The following is a 19841-nucleotide window of genomic DNA, read 5'->3' as shown; positions in this document are numbered from 1 at the left end:
AACCACCGCCATCAGTGTATAAATGTATGTATGAATTACTATAAGTTGCTTTGGACAAAAGCGTCTGGTAAATGAAACGTAGTGTAGTGTAAGTTGTCATCGCATTTGCTTTCTTCAAACTATGAACAGAGGGTCTAGGGAGAACTCTTAAACAATGCATGCTGGGAAGTATGATAACATGCTGATCATGTTTCTTTAATAAACTGAGCTCTGAGCAGTATATTCATCATTTCATCATTTCAAGTCAATAAGACTTGAAGTCAGAAGAACTTCAGCAAATTGTAAGTGTAGTGAACTTTGTGTTTACAACTTGTATATTTGCAGTATGTTAAGTTATTAGGGAAAGATCCTGCTGATGATCCAATTACATTTTTGTGTTTACAGCGCTGAGTCAAAATTGTCATGAACAAAAACACTTGTGGCCGATTTAACACGGGCACAAAGTGGACTCTGATTGATGCAGTTTTAACAACCGGCGCCCACGTTGTGTAAGTAGAAAATGTATTACAAGGTGTGGTCAGGCAACAGAAAGTGAGAAACATGCTCATAAGTCAGCGGCATAAGAACAAAGGCAGCAACGTCTGTGTCTACATCAACAACAGATGGTGTTCGGACGTTCAGGTGGTGGTGAAACATTTTTCAGTGGAAATAGAGGTGCTGATGGTTAAGTGCAGACCTTTTTATTTACCGAGGGAGTTCAGTGCTGTGTTTATGCTGGCTGGTTACATCCTGACACGGGCGAACCGGACTGCAATGCTCGGACTGCTGCACGACACTCTCAGCAAACACGAGACTACACACCCAGACGCTGTGTTTGTTGTGGGCCTACAAGGCTGCCCCCCCTGCCCCCACTCTGGACAGTCCAACCACATCTCGGTGTTCCTCTACCCATCTTACAGGCAGCGCCTCAAACAGGCCCCCCTAGTAAGTAAAACTGTTAAAGTATGGAATAAAGAGACTGCAGGACTGCTTTAACAGTACTGACTGGGATGTGTTTAAGATTGCTGCTGTGAGAGATGACTGTACTGTGGACTTAGAGGAATATGCTTCAGTGGTTACTGGTTACATCAGCACATGCATAGCCACCATTGTCCCCACCAAGTGCTACAAAACATTCCCAAACCAAAAACCCTGGATTAACTGTGACATACAGTGTTTCTTGTGACGCTGAAGGCTACAAAAAGGCCAGATATGACCTACGTAGATCCATCAGAGAAGCCAAGAGACAATACAGAGTAAAGCTTGAGGGATACTACACCACCGCGGATACCTGGTGGCAGGGCCTGCAACACATCACAGACTACCAGCAGCGGAGTAGGGAGGTAACAACCAGCCAAAGCACACTACCAGATGAGCTGAATTAGTTTTACACTCACTTCGATGCCCTCAACACCAGCAGAGGGACTCTACCAACAGATGCAGCACAGAGCTCTTCACTCAAGGTGACATCAGCTGAGGTGTGCAGGGCGCTGAGGAGAACGAACCCCCGGAATGCAGCAGGCCCTGATAACATCCCGGGCCGTGCACTGAGGGTCTGCTCAGTGGAGCTGGCTGAGGTGCTAACAGATATTTACAATCTGTCCCTCTCACAATCTTCTGTGCCCACCTTCTTCAAGACCATCACCATTGTGCCCCTCCCTAAGGAAAACACCATAACCTGCTTAAATGACTACCGTCCCATCGCGCTCACTTCAATTGTGATGAAGTGTTTTGAGAGGAAAATCATGACCCACATCAAAAAGACCATCCCAGACACACTGGACCCCCTACAGTTTGCGCATCATCGGAACCGGTCCACTGCCAACACCGCCATTCACACAGCTGTCACCAGGCGCGTCGTTAGACCTGGGCATTCGGGGCTATAGCCCCGGATGTTTTGGGAATAGCCCCGGATCTCTGTGCTTTGAAAAAAAAAAAAAATCTGATATAATTGTCTAATGGTGAGCTGAAAGGTTTTTACGTGGCTGCATATCGAACGGCCAGCAGCCTCAAATGCGACATTGTCACCAGAGTCTGAATAATTTGTTGCAAATTCAACATCAGTGTTATTCTTTCCCCCTCTATGCGTCACTGATATTACCAGAGCCGTCTATTAGCCTACTGTGTAGTACCACTGCAGCGTTTATAACAGGGATGGAAATTAAACCCGCCACCAGCCAAATGCGGGTGAGTTTGTGTGCTGGCGGGTGAACTGAATCAGTTTACCACTGTGGCGGGTTCATTCCAGTCAGATCTGATCCAATTAATCTTAATGATCGATATCTTGGTTAGGGTATAACGATGCGCTTTCCACAACCCTAGAGTTAGATCCGGACAAATAATGTTTCTGATTGGACCAAAGTGCCAGTTGGACTTCAGAGGAGCCGGAATTCAACATACGGCCGTAAGCGGTCATTTGGACTGCTGGATTTAAATCCTATTCTCTCATGTAAATACACAACTGAGTGATGAATGCATTCATTGTGTCATGATATAAAAAAAAAAAAAAAAAAACCATAACGAAATAACACCAAAGTGTACATTTTAATAAGTTTAATTATAGCCTACAATTATCAACATTCATGTCATCGCACATAGTAAACCGTAATTATTGCATATTTACACACGATTTTAATAGAGAAAACTCAGAAGAAAATTAACAATTAAAAGTAACTTATTTGATTATGAAACATTTTATTTTAACACTTAATAATATATAATAAAATAATGATAATCGAAAAAGCTGAAAACGAGCTGATGTAAAACAAAAAAAGAGCCGTTGCGATCACTGGTCACAGATTACCTCCGATCTCCTCACAGATACCACACACGTGTCCGACGTTTGGTTCCGTTTGCAGCTCTTTTGGACCAGCACTGCCTCCGTCTCCGTGTCTGCTGTTGCTGCGTATGCTTCGCTGCTGCCCACCTTGTGCCGCCTGCCGCGGCCTCTTTCCCCTCCATGTATTCTGCCCTCAGCTCCTCTGCCAGCTGCTGCAGGACTTTCCTCCTTTCCTTGAATAAGATGCGGGCATTGATCTCAGTCAGGTCGAGGATGTTATAGAAGACCGCCACTGGCCATCTTCGCTGACACAGACACCGAGGCAGTGCCGGTCCAAAAGAACTGCAAACGGAGCCAAACGACGGACACTTGAAATGCCACAAGCCCGTGTGGAACTGTGAGGAGAGCGGAGGTAATCTGCAGACTGTGACCAGTGATCACAACGACTCTTTGTTTGTCTTTGTTTTAGATCAGCTCGTTTTCAGCTTTTTCGATTATTATTATTATTATATTATATATTATTAAGTGTTAAAATAAAATGTTTCATAATCAAAGAAGTTACTTTTAATAGTTAGGCTAATTTTCTTGTTCTGAGCTTTCTCTATTAAAATCGTGTGTAAATATAGGCCTACAATAATTACGGTTTACTATGTGCGATGAATATTGATAAATATAGGCCTACATTTAAAAAAACGAAAGAACTAAGTTTAATTATAATTAAACTTATTAAAATGTACACTTTGGTGTTAATTCGTTATTTAGTTTTTAAAAAAAATATCATGACACAATGAATGCATTCATCACTCAGTTGGGTATTTAGCTGACAGATTATAGAGTTTAAATCTAGCGGTGCAAATGACCGCTTACGGCAGTTCTAGTAGTGTTGTATTCGGCTCGTCTGAAGTCCAACTGACACTTTGGTCACGGGGGATCCGCTGTGTGACAGCGGAGAGTCAGCAGCTGGATTTTGCACCCACGGTCAGTAGTATTAGTAGGTGTATTGGTAAACAAACAAACAACAACCACCCCGACTATTATTCATTGTATTAATAAATTTGTGGGAAGTTATTACAATAAAGATTTTCACGTCCCCACGAAGAAATTCCTGCAAATGTAACAGTTATTACATGTGTGGGAAATCGTTTGTTACGTTTGTAGTAGGCAGCGGCTCTTGTGGAAAATGTATTAGGCTACATTTGTGGTGGAAATGCTGCAGATTTGAAGTACATTTTTGGGTTTATTGACGATGTTAAATGACGATGTTTGTCTCTTAATACCCTACAAAGCCTCCTGTAGGCCTGATGCAGATAGACAATGAAGCCAAGAAATTATAATAGGGAATGTTCTACCTGCTCTAATAGCTTATGCACACAGCGCAGGTCTTGGCTATAATATCTTAAATGTAAACATTACTCAGTAGGCTTAGTGAGGGAAAATTAGCTTTATTAGTGATTAAAATATGACGATGAGGACCCCTTCCTTTCCCTCTCAAACTATGTTGAAATTGCATCTTTAAACAGCTAGATTTTCCAAATTTTCGAAATTTCCCCGGACCCCGTTAAAAAAGACTCTATCTGCGGGCAGTGATGCCGGTATCTGACCTTTTTTCAGAAACGAGTAATCTAACAAGTTAATATTTCCAAACCAGTAACCAGATTAAAGTTACATATCATTGTTTTTTCCTTAGTAAAAATGTATATTTTTGCTTTCTTCTTGTCTCGGGGAGTGATGTCACGTTTGCAACAAGTCACATTTCAGCACGAGCTCAACTCACGTGTAACACCACGCAGCAACACAAACACGACAACAATGGAGGGAGGAGAGAGATGCGCGTTTTCTAGCTGGAAATATAGTCATTATTTTGAGTTCCTCTCAGCTAAAGATGAGAATATTAATGTGTGTTGTTCACTCTGTGCTGGCGACAAAGTACTATCAAGCTTCAAGTGAGTTTTAAGGAGTAATCAGTAATCAGTAATCAGATTACTTTTTCAGGGTAACTGAGGCATCACTGCGCAGGGCTAAAGCCCCGGATGTTTTGCACTCCTAGCGACGCCCCTGGCTGTCACACATCTGGAGAACAAGGACACGTATGTTCGAATGATGTTTATCGACTACAGCTCAGCATTCAACGCGGTCCTCCCAATCAGACTGGCTGAGAAGCTCCTCATCATTTGACTGACACCTTCCCTCTGCAGCTGGGTTCTGGATTTCTTCACAGACAGACCCCAGACAGTCAAGACTTGGTACCCAGACATCAGGCACAAGGACGGTGAGCACAGGGACCACCCAGGGCTGTGTGCTGTGTCCTCTTCTGTACACCCTCTTCACCTATGGCTGTGCCCCCACCCAGCGCAACACCACCATCTTCAAGTTTGCAGACAACACAACAGTCATCGGACTGATCACTGCTGGTGGGGCAGAGACAGACTATAGGGAGGCGGTGGCTCAGCTGGTGTCCTGGTGCAGCACAAATAATCTCTCCTTAAATGCAGAGAAGACTAAGGAGATGATTATCAACCCGATGAGGAGGAGAGACCCGCACAGCCCACTTCACATCGGTGAGACACAGGTAGAGAGGGTGAAAACTTTTAAATTCCTCAGCACCCACATCAGTGAGGACCTCTCCTGGTCTCACAACACCCATCACATTGCCAGGAAGTCTCACCAGCGGCTGTACTTCTTAAGAAAGCTGAGGCAATTTGGACTGTCCACCAAACTCCTCAGCAACTTCTACAGATGTACAGTTGAGAGCATCCTGACCAACTCCATCACAGTGTGGTTTGGAAACTGCACATTACAGGAAAGGAAGGCTCTCCAACGTGTAATTAAAACTGTACAACACATCTGGGGAGCAGCCTTCCCATCACTTCAGGACATTTACAACACCCGGGTCACAAGGAAAGCACACAACATCACCAAGGACATTACACACCTGCAGCACAGACTGTTTACACTGCTACCATCTGGCAGATGCTACAGGAGCATGAAAGCCAGAACAACCAGACTTAAAACGTTTTGATCCACAGGCCATCAGGCTGTTAAATGGCTCTGTCTTATGACAACTCTGTATACACTACCATTCAGCACTGGGAACCACATTTGGACTATATTCAATACTGTGAACTATATTTGCACTATGTACATATCTTCAATATCCGATGAATACATTTAATATATCTCAGTGTCTTTCAGTGCCTTCTGCTGCATGTGAACTTTGCACACGCTAACATGCTTGTCATTTATATATTTTCTTTTAAGTATGTTTTATATTTTTGTGTTTTATATTTTGTGTGTTGGGAAACTCGCAAATTTTCATTTTCATTGCCTGGTGTAAACTATGTGTATATGACGATAAAACATCTTGAATATTGAATGGCGCAGGGTTGGCAACACATGTACACCCTGCTTTAATTTTCCACGCACGCAGTAATATCACAGCAGCAAATGTCATGGCACATTTAAAAACCAAAAGGAAAAACTGTAGTTATAAACTTGACAGGACAGAGGAAACTCTCCAGAGGAAACATAATCAAACTTTCAACTCCTTAAATAAAACTTTGAGACAGCTCTGATGGAGCTCAGGATTTATCTGGAGGGTTGCTGCCTTATTCCAAACAACTGGACTATATGAATGTGAACTGTGTGTATTTACAGTTTGGACAAGTAGATGAAAACAGAACATTGATTAATGATCAATGGAGTTAAGCTGTTACACCTCATGCATGATACATGCTGGCTCTTACAATGAGAATGAACACTTTGCTCTTCATCACCTGCAGTTGCTTCTGATCCTGTTTGGAAATTCTGACAAACATTTAACCCAACATGTAGAGCAGCCTGCAGTGAGGCTACGAAACAGCCTACAACATGTGCAGTAAAACAACAATTATTTATTGGATTGTTGACTTTATCAGCATTCTGTACTCATACTGTAATTATCTGCACACCCTAAAAACACTTGTGCCATGGACTTTAGACCTTGTGCCATCGATTGTTTGAATAGGACTGTTGTTGTTTTTCCCATTAATCCAGCCAGCTGAAGTTTGGAGACGATATAAGACAGACCCACTCTACCACTGTACCTTTGTGCAGACGATGAGGGTTGTTGTTGGTTTGCTGTTGTTGCTGCTCGGTCTGTGTGGATCAGGGGCTCAGGGGGAGGCTGGAGGCCTCGGTGAGGTGGCTGAAATCAACGAGAACACCAAAACATGCTGCTGAGAAATCGACCAAGCAGACCACAAAGCAAACCTACCCTGACATCTGGACGGAGCTGAGGGCACTGAGAGACATGGTGGTGGAGCAAAGGGTTCACATGGAGCTGCTGCAGAGAGAGAATTCAGGTACAGACTGATTACTTTTCCTGTTCAGTGATGATCATGTTCCACTGAAGTGTGTCAGTGTACTAAAAACGTATTGTGAGCTCCAACAATAAAGCTTCAAAAATCAACTTGAATGAAAGTGTCACTGAATGAAAAATATAACAGAGCTCATTGAGGTTCGCTTTTGTATTGTTAGTAATTGATGAATTCATGCATTCACAAACAAAAATCTAACTTCTTCTGTTTTTCAGTCCAAGCCACAGAACTGTTATCTTTGGAAAGCAGACTGACGTCCTCCGAGAGCAAAACAAGTGACCTAGAAAAAGAGAATGCAGGTATCACACTGACAACCTTCACTTCAAATTTAGAACAGTTTATGTTGCCTAAAGAAAACCTTAACTACACAGGTGTTGGATGAGAAATGATTTTTGTGAATAATTTCTGTAACAGTCACATTTGTTGTTTTAGACAGCATGGAGAATTACGTATATTGTCAGTATATGTTCTGATCATGAACGAAACAATAGTTTTAGCACTCAGACGGACAGAGAAGATATGGGTCAAGATACTGTAAATAATGTGTTGTTCATGTTAACAGTTTGATATTTTGATGTCTGCTCTGTTCTGTGATTCACTGTCATTACATTAACTCCAGACCTGCAGACCAGACTGAACAGCAGTGAGTCCAGGATTGACCAGCTGGAGAGAGAAAATGCAGGTGAGGGTTGTTTCTACTCATCCACACACACACACACACACACACACACACACACACCATCATCATCATCGGCGGTCACTCGTAGTCGAGTATGACTGTCCTCCTTCTTGGTCCTTCTGGGTCTCCAGATGAGCATAGAGAGCGATCCTGGACCCGATTATTCTTGTGCAGTGTGGGCAGGTGAAAGTGGTGGTGGGTTTGGGCCGGGCCTGTTTGGTGGATGCCCTCTCCTTTCTGAGTCTGCGTTTGTGTTCTGCAGCGTGGTGGAAATCTTCATTATATAGTGCAGCACCCTCATGGACAAGGTTTCTCCATGTCACCCTATTTTTGTCATGTCCTCCCATGTCTTAAGGTCTATGTGGAACTTTTTGATGTTTGTTTTAATGTTGACCTTATACCTCTTGTTTTGGCCTGCTGGGGCACGTTTTCCTTCAGCAAGCTGGGAGTAGAGGACTTCTTTTGGAAGGCGAAAGTCAGGCATACGGACAACATGACCAGTCCATCTGAGCTGGTGTTGAGCGATAGTAGCAGTGATGGTGGGGATGCCAGCCTTCTCCAGGACGCTGGTGTTGGTGTGCCTATCCTCCAGCTGATCCTGAGGATTTTCCAGAGGCATCTCTGGCAATGTGCCTCTAGCGCCTTTAAGTGCCTACTGTATGTGGTCCAGGCCTCTGATCCACACAGTAGAGTGGGTAGCATTATGGCTTTGTAGACCAGGATTTTGGTCTTTGCCAGAAGGTCGCGGTTCTCGAAAATCCTTTTCCTTAACCTTGAAAAAGCCCCACTGGAACAGTTGAGGCGGTGGTGTATTTCATCGTCAGTGTTGGCTTTTGATGATAGGAGGCTGCCCAGATATTGAAAGTGATCCACATTTTCTAATTTGATGTTGACAACTGAGATGTTTGGGGGTGGGACAGGAGTACTGTTTGGTGGTGACTGATAGAGGATTTGAGTCTTTTTTATGTTGATGGTTAAACCAAGCTGTTTGCATGCTTTTGTGAAGGCAACCAAAATGCACTGTAGGTCCCCTTCTGAGAGGGCTACGAGGGCGTTGTCGTCCACATACTGCAGCTCCATGATGGATATGGTAGTGGTTCGACCTTTTGCCATGAATCGATTGATGTTAAAGAGTTGCCCGTCTGTTCTGCACATAATCTTGACTCCCTGGGGCAGATGTTTACCTGTGAGATGGAGGATAGCAGCAATGAAGATGGAGAACAGTGTTGGAGCAATGACACATCCTTGTTTGACTCCTGTGTCAACCCTGAAGGGTTCTGTTTCATCTCCACTGCCACTGAGGACTGTAGCTGACATGTTGTCATGCAGCAGTCTCAGTACCCGTATGTATTTTTCTGGGCAGCCAATCTTTGCCAGAACCAGCCAGAGGGCCTGATGGTTCACTGAGTCAAAGGCTTTGCTGAGGTCTATGAAGGCCATGTATAGTGGTAGATTTTGTTCCCAGCATTTTTCTTGAAGTTGGCGAGCAATGAATATCATATCTGTAGTGCCTCTGTTTGGGCAAAAAACCACTCTGAGACTCAGGAAGGATGCTTTCTGACAGAGGGGTGAGTCTGTTGGCCAAAACCCGAGCCAGGGCTTTCCCTGTGGTGGACAGGAGAGAAATGCCACGGTAGTTCCCGCAGTCTACCTTGTCTCCTTCCTTAAAGATGGAGGCAACCAGGGCATCCTTAAGTTGTGCAGGGATTTTCTCTTGTTCCCATATTTTGTAAAGCAGGGTTGGATGTGTTTAAGCAGTTCAGGGCCGCCTTCCTTTAGGACTTCTGCTGGAATGCCGTCCGGACCAGCAGCCTTGTTGTTCTTCATCTTCCTAATAGCATCCTGCACGTCTTCCAGGCTGGGTGGTTCCCCCAAGCTCTCATTTATAGGCTGTTGAGGGAGTTTTCGAGGGCCTCCATGTCAGGAGTGGTGTCACTGTTCAGAAGATCCTCGTAATGCTCTTTCCACCTGTTTGCTATTGCTTCCTTATCTTTCAGCAGCATGAGCCCATCTTTAGAGCAAAGTGGGGTTAGGCAACGGTAGCTGGGGCCATATACCGCTCTTGTGGCATCAAAGAAACCTCTGGTGTCTCCAGAGTCAGCAAGCTGCTGGATCTCCAGAGCCTTCTTTGTCCACCACTGGACACACACACACACACACACACACACACACACATATTACTTATTTACAGACATTGTTTTTGTGTCATCAGAGAAACCAAAGGTGGCCTTCTACACAGCTCTGACTGATGCAGGAACTCTTGGACCATACAACACAGACATCACACTGAAATACAGCAAGGTCTTCACCAACATTGGCAATGCTTACAATCCATCTACAGGTAACATACTGCAGCTCACATGTGGACATTTTACATACATCAGTTGTTCCTGTTTTTCATTTTCTGCTCTCACTCTGTAGGTTTCTTCACAGCACCAGTCAAAGGTGTCTACAGTCTCCAGTTCACTGTGATGGGTTACGATGCTGGTACTATAGGTGTAGAAGTGTACAAGAACAACCAAAGGATTATGGCTAATTGGGAGAGGAACAATGATGTAATTCCTGAGTATTTCACTAAGTCCCTGGTGTTGGAGCTGACAGCAGGAGATGAAATTCACCTGGTTCTCCCATCAGGCCAATCTATCTTTGACGACAGTAATAATTACAGCACCTTCAGTGGCTCCCTTCTCTTCACACTGTGAGGATGTTATTCAGGCTGCTGTCAGTGATTTGTCAACATTCAAATAAATTAAAGTTGCATTCAAGTGTTTCTGTCTGTTCTCACTGACTGTAGGCTGTAAAGCCTGAGAGAGGTTTCATTGATTTACTACATGAGTCTCATTTCAGCCGTTGTTCATTCAAAACGATTTAGATGACCCTTCACTTTCATATTTGAATGCTTAATGTAAAAATAAAAATGCAAAAATGTGCATGAAATATAGAAAAAACATCATCAAATCTGAGTCACTCAAAGTTGAATGTATGAATATCTGACCCCTGACCTTTGACCCCTGACAACAGTTCAGCAGTCTGAAGGATCTTTGTATCATCCAAACTGAGTTGAAGTTTCAGGGAACCACCAGAGGGCTCAAGAGAACAGATATTAACTTTACAGTATCTATATTAATTTATAAGCCTAATACATCAGAGATAATGAGATACAAGTGAGACAGAGTGAAGAAAAAGTTGAACTCACTGAGTTTAATCAACTTGTATATTTACAGTATGTTAGGTTATTAGGAAAAGATCCATAGATCCAATTACATTTTTGTGTTTACAGTATTGAGTCAAAATTGTCATGAACAAAAACACTTTTGGCCGATCTAACACCAGCACAAACTGGACAAACTGGACTCTGACTGATGTAGTTGTCATTTTTACAACAAGCGTCCACATTGTGCAAGTAGCAAATGTACTATGAGGTGTGGTCAGGCAGCAGAAAGTGAAAAATCTGTCTATAAGTCAATGGCGCAGTATTTTTCCCTGCTTTTTAAAGGTGCATCATTCAGATATAAATGATCAGAGAGGCTGCTTTCAGCTGCTGCTTTTTTATTTTAGACTTTTCCACGCACGCAGTAATGTTACGGTAGCAAATATCATGGCACATTTAAACAGCAAAAGGAAAAACTGTAGTTATAAACTTGACAGGACGGAGGAAACTCTCCAGAGGAAACAGAATCAAACGTTCAGCTTCTTAAATAAAACTTTGAGACAGCTCTGATGGAGCTCAGGATTCATCTGGAGGGTTGCTGCCTTATTCCAAACAACTGGACTATATGAATCTAAACTGTGTGTATTTTACAGTTCGGAAAGTAGGTGAAAACAGAACATTGATTAATGATCAATGGAGTTAAGCCATTGATCATTAATCAATGTTCTGTTTTCACCTACTTTTCCGGAAAGGTAGGTGAAACAGAACATTGATTAATGATCAATGGCTTAACTCCATTGATCATTAATCAATGTTCTGTTTTCACCTACTTTTCCGAACTGTAAAATAAACACAGTTGCACTTCATGCATGATGCATGCTGGCTCTTACAAATGAGGATGAACACTTTGCTCTTCATCACCTGCAGTTGCTTCTGATTCTGGTTTGAAATTCTGACAAACATTTAACCCAACATGTAGAGCAGCCTGCAGTGAGGCTACGAAACAGCCTACAACATGTGCAGTAAAACAATAATTGTTTATTGAATAGTTGATGTTATCAGCATTCTGTACCCATACTGTAATTATCTACACGCCCTAAAAACACTTGTGCCATGGACTTTAGACGTTGTGCCATCGATTGTTTAAATTGGACTGTTCTTGTTTTTCCCCTTCGTTCAGCCAGCTGAAGTTTAGAGACGATATAAGACAGACCCACTCTACCACTGTACCTTTGTGGAGACGATGAGGGTTGTTGTTGGTTTGCTGTTGTTGCTGCTCGGTCTGTGTGGATCAGGGGCTCAGGGGGAGGCTGGAGGCCTCGGTGAGGTGGCTGAGATCAACCAGAACACAGATCCAAAAGATGCAGCTGAGGAATCGACCGAGCAGATCACAAAGCATACCTACCCTGACATCTGGACGGAGCTGAGGGCACTGAGAGACATGGTGGTGGAGCTCAATGTTCACATGGAGCTGCTGCAGAGAGAGAATTCAGGTACAGACTGATTACTTTTCCTGTTCAGTGATGATCATGTTCCACTGAAGTGTGTCACTGCATTGATGTACTTACTGTGAGCACAAGTAAAACCTTTAAACATCAATATGATACGGATAATTCAACTTCATTTATACCATGGTCTGGGGGAATACTCGATTCTGATTGGCTGCAGGGTGTCCATTAATCCCTGATATATGGACACCTAGTAAGTAGTTCCAGTCAAATTGACTGTTCACCGCTGTAAATCAATGCGCTAGCTGGCGTATCAAATCTGAATATTTTATTTTCAGCACTGAGTGCAGTCCGTGAGTCCTTCAGTGTCTTATTCTCTGAACACCACAGGGTGGCGACTGTAACACACAAGCTGCAGAAAGTTCACTTCCCCTCTAAACTTACTGATACGCGAATAATCTCACATCCCGTTCGCTGTTCAGCTCTCTGCTTCAGGCTGCGGCCACAGTAACAGTACACACGGCCGGTCATTTCTTCGTGAAAATCTTGCTATTGATTTGGGGACAATGACATGACTGGATAGTTAGCTAATCATGTTAGCTAGCATACTGTCAAATTATATTTACTGTTTGTCAACCGTGTGCAATGTTATTGACTTTTAATCTTGCTAGCATAGCGTTAGCTTTCTGGCTCATCGCTGAGCGGACTAGAATATCTCCCGTTGCCAAGTCGTATCTATGATCCGTCCTATTTACTGGAGGAGTAAACAATGTTTCTGTTACATAAGAACCTTACGGGAGAGTAATGATTGTTGGTATTAGTCAAACCCTCAGGCGTTTCCAGGGAAACTAAGTTATGGCTTGTGAAAAACTTTATATTTTGATTGTAAGACGCATGAAAATGTAAATTAATGGTCCGAATTTCTTTTCTTTGGCAAGTGACCATGGTATAAGCGGGATAATGCCCTTCGAGGTGTCCCTAAACAGGAGCTAATGGACTTCGCGGAGGCAACCGTCCTCCTCTGCGCGTCGGATGGTTCTTAGGCCTCTGCGTTGTCCATTAACTCCTGTTTATGGACACCTCGTCGGGCATTATCCCTTACATAATGACAAGTACAACAGATATATGTTTCGATTTTTTTGAATTTTAATTTTTTTTTTTTTAATTTTGACTGATGACCACCGAGAGCAAAACAAGTGACCTAGAAAAGAGAATGCAGGTCTGTGACTGACAAACATGATATGATAAAATGATTTTAATACTCACTATGAAGAATGTCACATGTTAATTTAATATATATTATACTATTCGATCATAATTATTGATGCATTTATACGTGCATCACTCGAATTTCCCCCATATATCTGTAAAGTTTTATATTTTATTTAATGCTAGTTTTTAAATCGTAATAAGTTGTATGATTAAATGTTATTATTTACATTAATCAATATCATAGTAGACACATAATAGATTTGAGATAATTCGTTTTAATTGAGTTTATTTGAGTCAATTAAGTAGATTCTTTTCATTAAGTTGATTCAATTTAATTCATTTTTGTTTAAATAATTCATTGATTTGTGATCATGTGTAATTAATTGTATTTGTTTAAATTACATTTTAATTGTATTTAATCCATTGGAGTCCATTTGAATTCACAGAATGTGACTGTTTAACTGTATGAATAATGGTTTCTAGCTATAACGTTAAACTCAGTATGATGAGGTGAGCAGATAAGACGAGAGTCAAGTCACTTTCCATGATTGTTGTACATGCAGTTATATTTTGATGTCTGCTCTGTTCTGTGATTCACTGTCATTACATTAACTCCAGACCTGCAGACCAGACTGAGCAGCAGTGAGAGTGAACTTCTAACCAGCAAGTCCAGAATTGACCAGCTGGAGAGAGAAAATGCAGGTGAGGGTTGTATTTACTCATCCACATACACACACACACACACTCAGACATTGCCTACTTAGGATGATTAAGTTGAATTATCACAATAAATCTTCTTCTTCGTGTCATCAGAGAAACCAAAGGTGGCCTTCTACACAGCTCTGACTGATGCAGGAACTCTTGGACCATACAACACAGACATCACACTGAAATACAGCAAGGTCTTCACCAACATTGGCAATGCTTACAATCCATCTACAGGTAACATACTGCAGCTCACATGTGGACATTTTACATACATCAGTTGTTCCTGTTTTTCATTTTCTGCTCTCACTCTGTAGGTTTCTTCACAGCACCAGTCAAAGGTGTCTACTATCTCCAGTTCACTGTGTTTGGTTTCAAGGATGGTTATTTTGGCGTACGAGTGTACAAGAACAACCAAAGGATTATGGCTAATTGGGAGAAAAACAACGGCGATGGGGTTCATGAGTATTTCACTAACTCTCTGGTGTTGGAGCTGACAGCTGGAGATGAAATTCACCTGGTTCTCCCATCAGGCCGTGCTATCTATGACAACAGGGATAATTACTGCACCTTCAGTGGCTCCCTTCTCTTCACACTGTGAGGATGTTGTTCAGGCTGCTGTGTGACTGATTTGTCACAAACCCTGTTGTTATTGGCTGAACTGTGAATCTTTATAAAATGCTGATATATCTCAGCACTGCTGCCTCCAGGACAACTTTCTGTACATTCACTGCATGTATCAAATAATGTGATTCTCAATCTGACTTCACTTTTGTGTCGTCACATGAAAACAACATTCAAATAAATCAAAGTTGCATTCAAGTGTTTCTGTCTGTTCTCAGTGACTGTAGGCTGTAAAGCCTGAGAGAGGTTTCATTGATTCACTACATGAGTCTCATTTCAGCCGTTCTTTATTCAAAATGATTCAGATTACCCTTCATTTTCATATTTGATTATTAAATGTAAAAATAAAAATATATCTCAAATAGAGAAAAAAACATCAACAAATCTGAGTCACTCAAAGTTGAATGTATGAATATCTGACCCCTGACCACAGTTTGAAGCTTAATTGGCGAAGTTTCAGGAGCAGGACCACACCTCAACAGCGCCAACTTCCGCATTTCTATGAATAACCACCTGACCCTCTCCTCTGCTTCGCTCTCGTATTCTGCGCCCCTCCCCCCACCCCATTCATCTCTCCCTGTTCCTTCTTTCTTTCCTCTCCTTCGTAGATCCATGAGGGGGTCCGTCGCTGCCCGGGAGCGGCGGCGGATTCTCTACAAGAATCCCCACAACGCATTCGAAGAACTCAAAAGAACCAAGATCTTCGACATTTCGTTTTCCTTTGTCACTAATAAATCCTTAAACGCATCTCGTTGACGGTGTGGTCCTTGCTAGTGAATCAGCAGTCTGAAGAATCTTTGTATCATCCAAACTGAGTTGAAGTATTCAGGGAACCACCAGAGGGCTCCAGAGAACAGATATTAACTTTCTCTGAGCTTTAAATAATGTACGAGACAAAAACAAAATCATTACTGGGATGTAAAAAACAATCACAATGTTCAAACAGAGGACAGTATCTATATTAATGTATAAGCCTAATACATCAGAGATAATGAGATACAAGTGAGACAGAGTGGAGAAAAAGTTGAACTCACTCACTGAGTTTAATCAGATAACCCTCAGTCACACTAGAAGGCCTCAGCATCAGGATCAGTGTGTGTCTGTGAGTGTTTGTCTATGTGTGTGTATTAATAAACACAGTGTTGACACAGTACAGTTTAAATGTTCTATGACCCAATTTTAGTTTTCTCACCAGCACAGATATTTCATCGAATCATCTGAGACCTTCACTGAGAAATCCACTTATTTGTATCAGCTTAAAAAACTGAGGTCCAGGTCAACAGGAGGGCCGAGGTACTGAATCCAGTTCTAACCTTCATCATGGATAACAATCTTTTCATTACGGTCCAAGTAAACAACCATGATTCATCACAAGATGTCGCCTATTACAGGCACACAGCAAGTTGTCATCACATTTGCTTTCTTCAAACCATGAAAAGAGGGTCTCAGGAGAACTCTTAAACAATGCATGCTGGGAAGTATGATAACATGCTAATTATGTTTCTTTAATAGGCTGATTGAGTTCTGAGCAGTATATTCATCATTTCATCGTTTCAAGTCAAAAAGACTTGAAGTCAGATGAACTTTCATTTACAGGTTCTGAAAATAAGAACTTCAAATTTTAAGTGTTGTGAACTTTGTGTTTACAACTTGTATATCAACATTATGTTAAGTTATTAGGAAAAGATCCATAGATCCAATTACATTTTTGTGTTTACAGTGTTGAGTCAAAATTGTCATGAACAAAAGCACTTGTGGCCGATCTAACACCGACACAAACTGGACAAACTGGACTCTGACTGATGCAGTTGTCATTTTTACAGCCAGCGCCCACGTTGTGAAAGTAGCAAATGTAGTATGAGGTGTGGTCAGGCAGCAGAAAGTGCAAAACATGTCTATGAGTCAGTAGTGCACTATTTTTCCTGCTTTTTCAAAGGTGCATCATTTAGATATTAACATGAACCTACATAGGCAGGTTGGCACCACATGTACACCCTGCTTTAATGATCAGAGAGGCTGCTTTCAGTTATTTTAGATGTTCCATGCACGCAGTAACTTCACAGCCGCAAATATCATGGCACATTTAAACAGCAAAAGGAAAAACTGTAGTTATAAACTTGACAGGACAGAGGAAACTCTCCAGAGGACACAGAATCAAACTTTCAGCTTCTTAAATAAAACCTTGAGACAGCTCTGATGGAGCTCAGGATTTATCTGGAGGGTTGCTGCCTTATTCCAAACAACTGGACTATATGAATCTGAACTGTGTTTATTTTACAGTTTGGACAAGTAAATGATAACAGAACATTGATTAATGATCGATGGAGTTAAGCTGTTGCACCTCATGCATGATGCATACTGGCTCTTACAATGAGGATGAACACTTTGCTCTTCATCACCTGCAGTTGCTTCTGATTCTGGTTTGAAATTCTGACAAACATTTAACCCAACAAGTAGAGCAGCCTGCAGTGAGGCTAAGAAACAGCCTACAACATGTGCAATGATGCAATAATTATCCATTGGATAGGTCATGTGATCAGCATTCTGTACCCATACTGTAATTATTTACAGGCCCTAAAAACACTTGTTTCATGGACTTTAGATGTTGCGCCATCATTTCTTTAAAAATTGGACCATTGTTGTTTTCCCATCAATTCAGCCAGCTGAAGTTTGGAGACGATATAAGACAGACCCACTCTACCACTGTACCTTTGTGGAGACGATGAGGGTTGTCGTTGGTTTGCTGTTGTTGCTGCTCGGTCTGTGTGGATCAGGGGCTCAGGGGGAGGCTGGAGGCCTCGGTGAGGTGGCTGAGATCAACCAGAACACAGATCCAAAAGATGCAGCTGAGGAATCGACCGAGCAGACCACAAAGCAAACCACCTGTGACATCTGGACGGAGCTGAGGGCACTGAGAGACATGGTGGTGGAGCAAAGGGTTGACATGGAGCTGCTGCAGAGAGAGAATTCAGGTACAGACTGATTACTTTTCCTGTTCAGTGATGATCATGTTTTCCTTGAAGAGTTTGACTGAAGTGTGTCAGTACACTAATAAACTTCTTGTGAGCTCCAACAATAAACCTTCAGAAATCAACATGGATCTAACTTTCACTGAATGAAAAATATAACAGAACTCAAGAAATTAATTCACGCATTCACAAACAAAAATCAAAATTACTTACTTAATCTAATAATGACAAATACAACAGCGATATGTTTTTAATTTCTTTTCGTATTTTTAAAACCTTCCTTTGTTTTTCAGTCCAAGCCACAGAACTGGTATCTTTGGAAAGCAGACTGACGTCCTCCGAGAGCAAAACAAGTGACCTAGAAAAAGAGAATGCAGGTATCACACTGACAACCTTCACCTCAAATTAAGAACAGTTTATGTTGCCTAAAGAACACCTTAACTACACAGGTGTTGGATGAGAAATAATTTTTGTGAATAATTTGTGTAACAATCACATTTGTTGTTTTGGACAGCATGAAAACTTACTTATTTTGTCAGTATATGTTCTGATCATGAATGAAACAATAGTTTTAGCACTCAGACAGACAGAGAAGATATGAGTCAAGATACTGTAAATAATGTGTTGTGCATGTTAACAGTTTGATATTTTGATGTCTGATCTGTTCTGTGATTCACTGTCATTACATTAACTCCAGACCTGCAGACCAGACTGAGCAGCAGTGAGTCCAGGATTGACCAGCTGGAGACAGTAAATGCAGGTGAGGGTTGTATCTACTCACACACACACACACACACACACACACACACACACACACACACACACACACACACACACACATTACTTATTTACAGATATTGTTTTCATGTCATCAGAGAAACCAAAGGTGGCCTTCTACACAGCTCTGACTGATGCAGGAACTCTTGGACCATACAACACAGACATCACACTGAAATACAGCAAGGTCTTCACCAACATTGGCAATGCTTACAATCCATCTACAGGTAACATACTGCAGCTCACATGTGGACATTTTACATACATCAGTTGTTCCTGTTTTTCATTTTCTGCTCTCACTCTGTAGGTTTCTTCACAGCACCAGTCAAAGGTGTCTACAATCTCCAGTTAACTGTGTTTGGTTACCATGCTGGTAATATAGGTGTACATGTGTACAAGAACAACCAAAGGATTATGGCTAATTGGGAGAGGAACGACAACAATAATGTTCCTGAGTATTTCACTAAGTCTCTGGTGTTGGAGCTGACAGCAGGAGATGAAATTCACCTGGTTCTCCCATCAAGCTGGACTATCCATGACAGCAATGATAATTACAGCACCTTCAGTGGCTCCCTTCTCTTCACACTGTGAGGATGTTGTTCAGGCTGCTGTGTGACTGATTTGTCACAAACCCTGTTGTTATTGGCTGAACTGTGAATCTTTATAAAATGCTGATATATCTCAGCACTGCTGCCTCCAGGACAACTTTCTGTACATTCACTGCATGAATCAAATAATGTGATTCTCAATCTGACTTCACTTTTGTGTCGTCACATGAAAACAATTTTAAATAAATCAAAGTTGCATTCAAGTGTTTGGATTCTGTTTGTTATCATTGACTGTTGGCTGTGAAGCCTGAGATGAGTTTTATAGATTCACTACATGAGTCTCATTCTGACCTTTTGCATCTCAGGCCTCCTTATTCAAAATAGATTAGATGACCCTCCATTTTTACTTCAATACAACATGAAGTTACTACAAAGTCTGTGTGATTTACTGCAGCTGACTCTCTCTGTATATCAGAGTAATACCGCCCTCTGGTGGTGAAAGATTTGTACTGCATCAAAGAGTTTGAACAGACCTGAGAGGGTGTGTGGCCTGAACACTTCCAATGAACTGTTGGTACATATCAACATACATTGTGAAAATACTGTATTTGGTTG

At 41.8% G+C, this 19841-nt stretch overlaps 1 protein-coding gene and 2 long non-coding RNA genes across 3 annotated transcripts in view; all 3 read left to right on the top strand.

The window, feature by feature from the left end:
- LOC115577981 (complement C1q-like protein 2) overlaps positions 1-19489 on the top strand; it is a 57496-nt gene extending 38007 nt beyond the window's left edge. The window contains exon 4 of the mRNA XM_030410847.1: positions 18986-19489. Within this exon, the coding sequence (XP_030266707.1) occupies positions 18986-19269 (284 nt within the window). The 3' untranslated portion in view covers positions 19270-19489. The remainder of the gene's footprint in view (positions 1-18985) is intronic.
- LOC115577984 (uncharacterized) lies at positions 7070-7767 on the top strand. The gene is made up of 3 exons (XR_003983324.1): positions 7070-7098; positions 7329-7412; positions 7733-7767. It is a non-coding gene; the product is annotated as an uncharacterized LOC115577984 (long non-coding RNA).
- Positions 10101-10557, top strand: LOC115577986 (uncharacterized). Its single transcript, XR_003983326.1, has 2 exons — positions 10101-10133; positions 10214-10557. It is a non-coding gene; the product is annotated as an uncharacterized LOC115577986 (long non-coding RNA).
- Positions 19490-19841: the final 352 nt, after the last annotated feature.

The sequence above is a fragment of the Sparus aurata genome, unplaced genomic scaffold (genome assembly GCF_900880675.1).
Source record: "Sparus aurata unplaced genomic scaffold, fSpaAur1.1, whole genome shotgun sequence".
Taxonomy (NCBI): Eukaryota; Metazoa; Chordata; class Actinopteri; order Spariformes; family Sparidae; genus Sparus; species Sparus aurata.
Note: the sequence above shows the minus strand (reverse complement) of the source record. Positions and strands in the feature narration are given on the sequence as shown.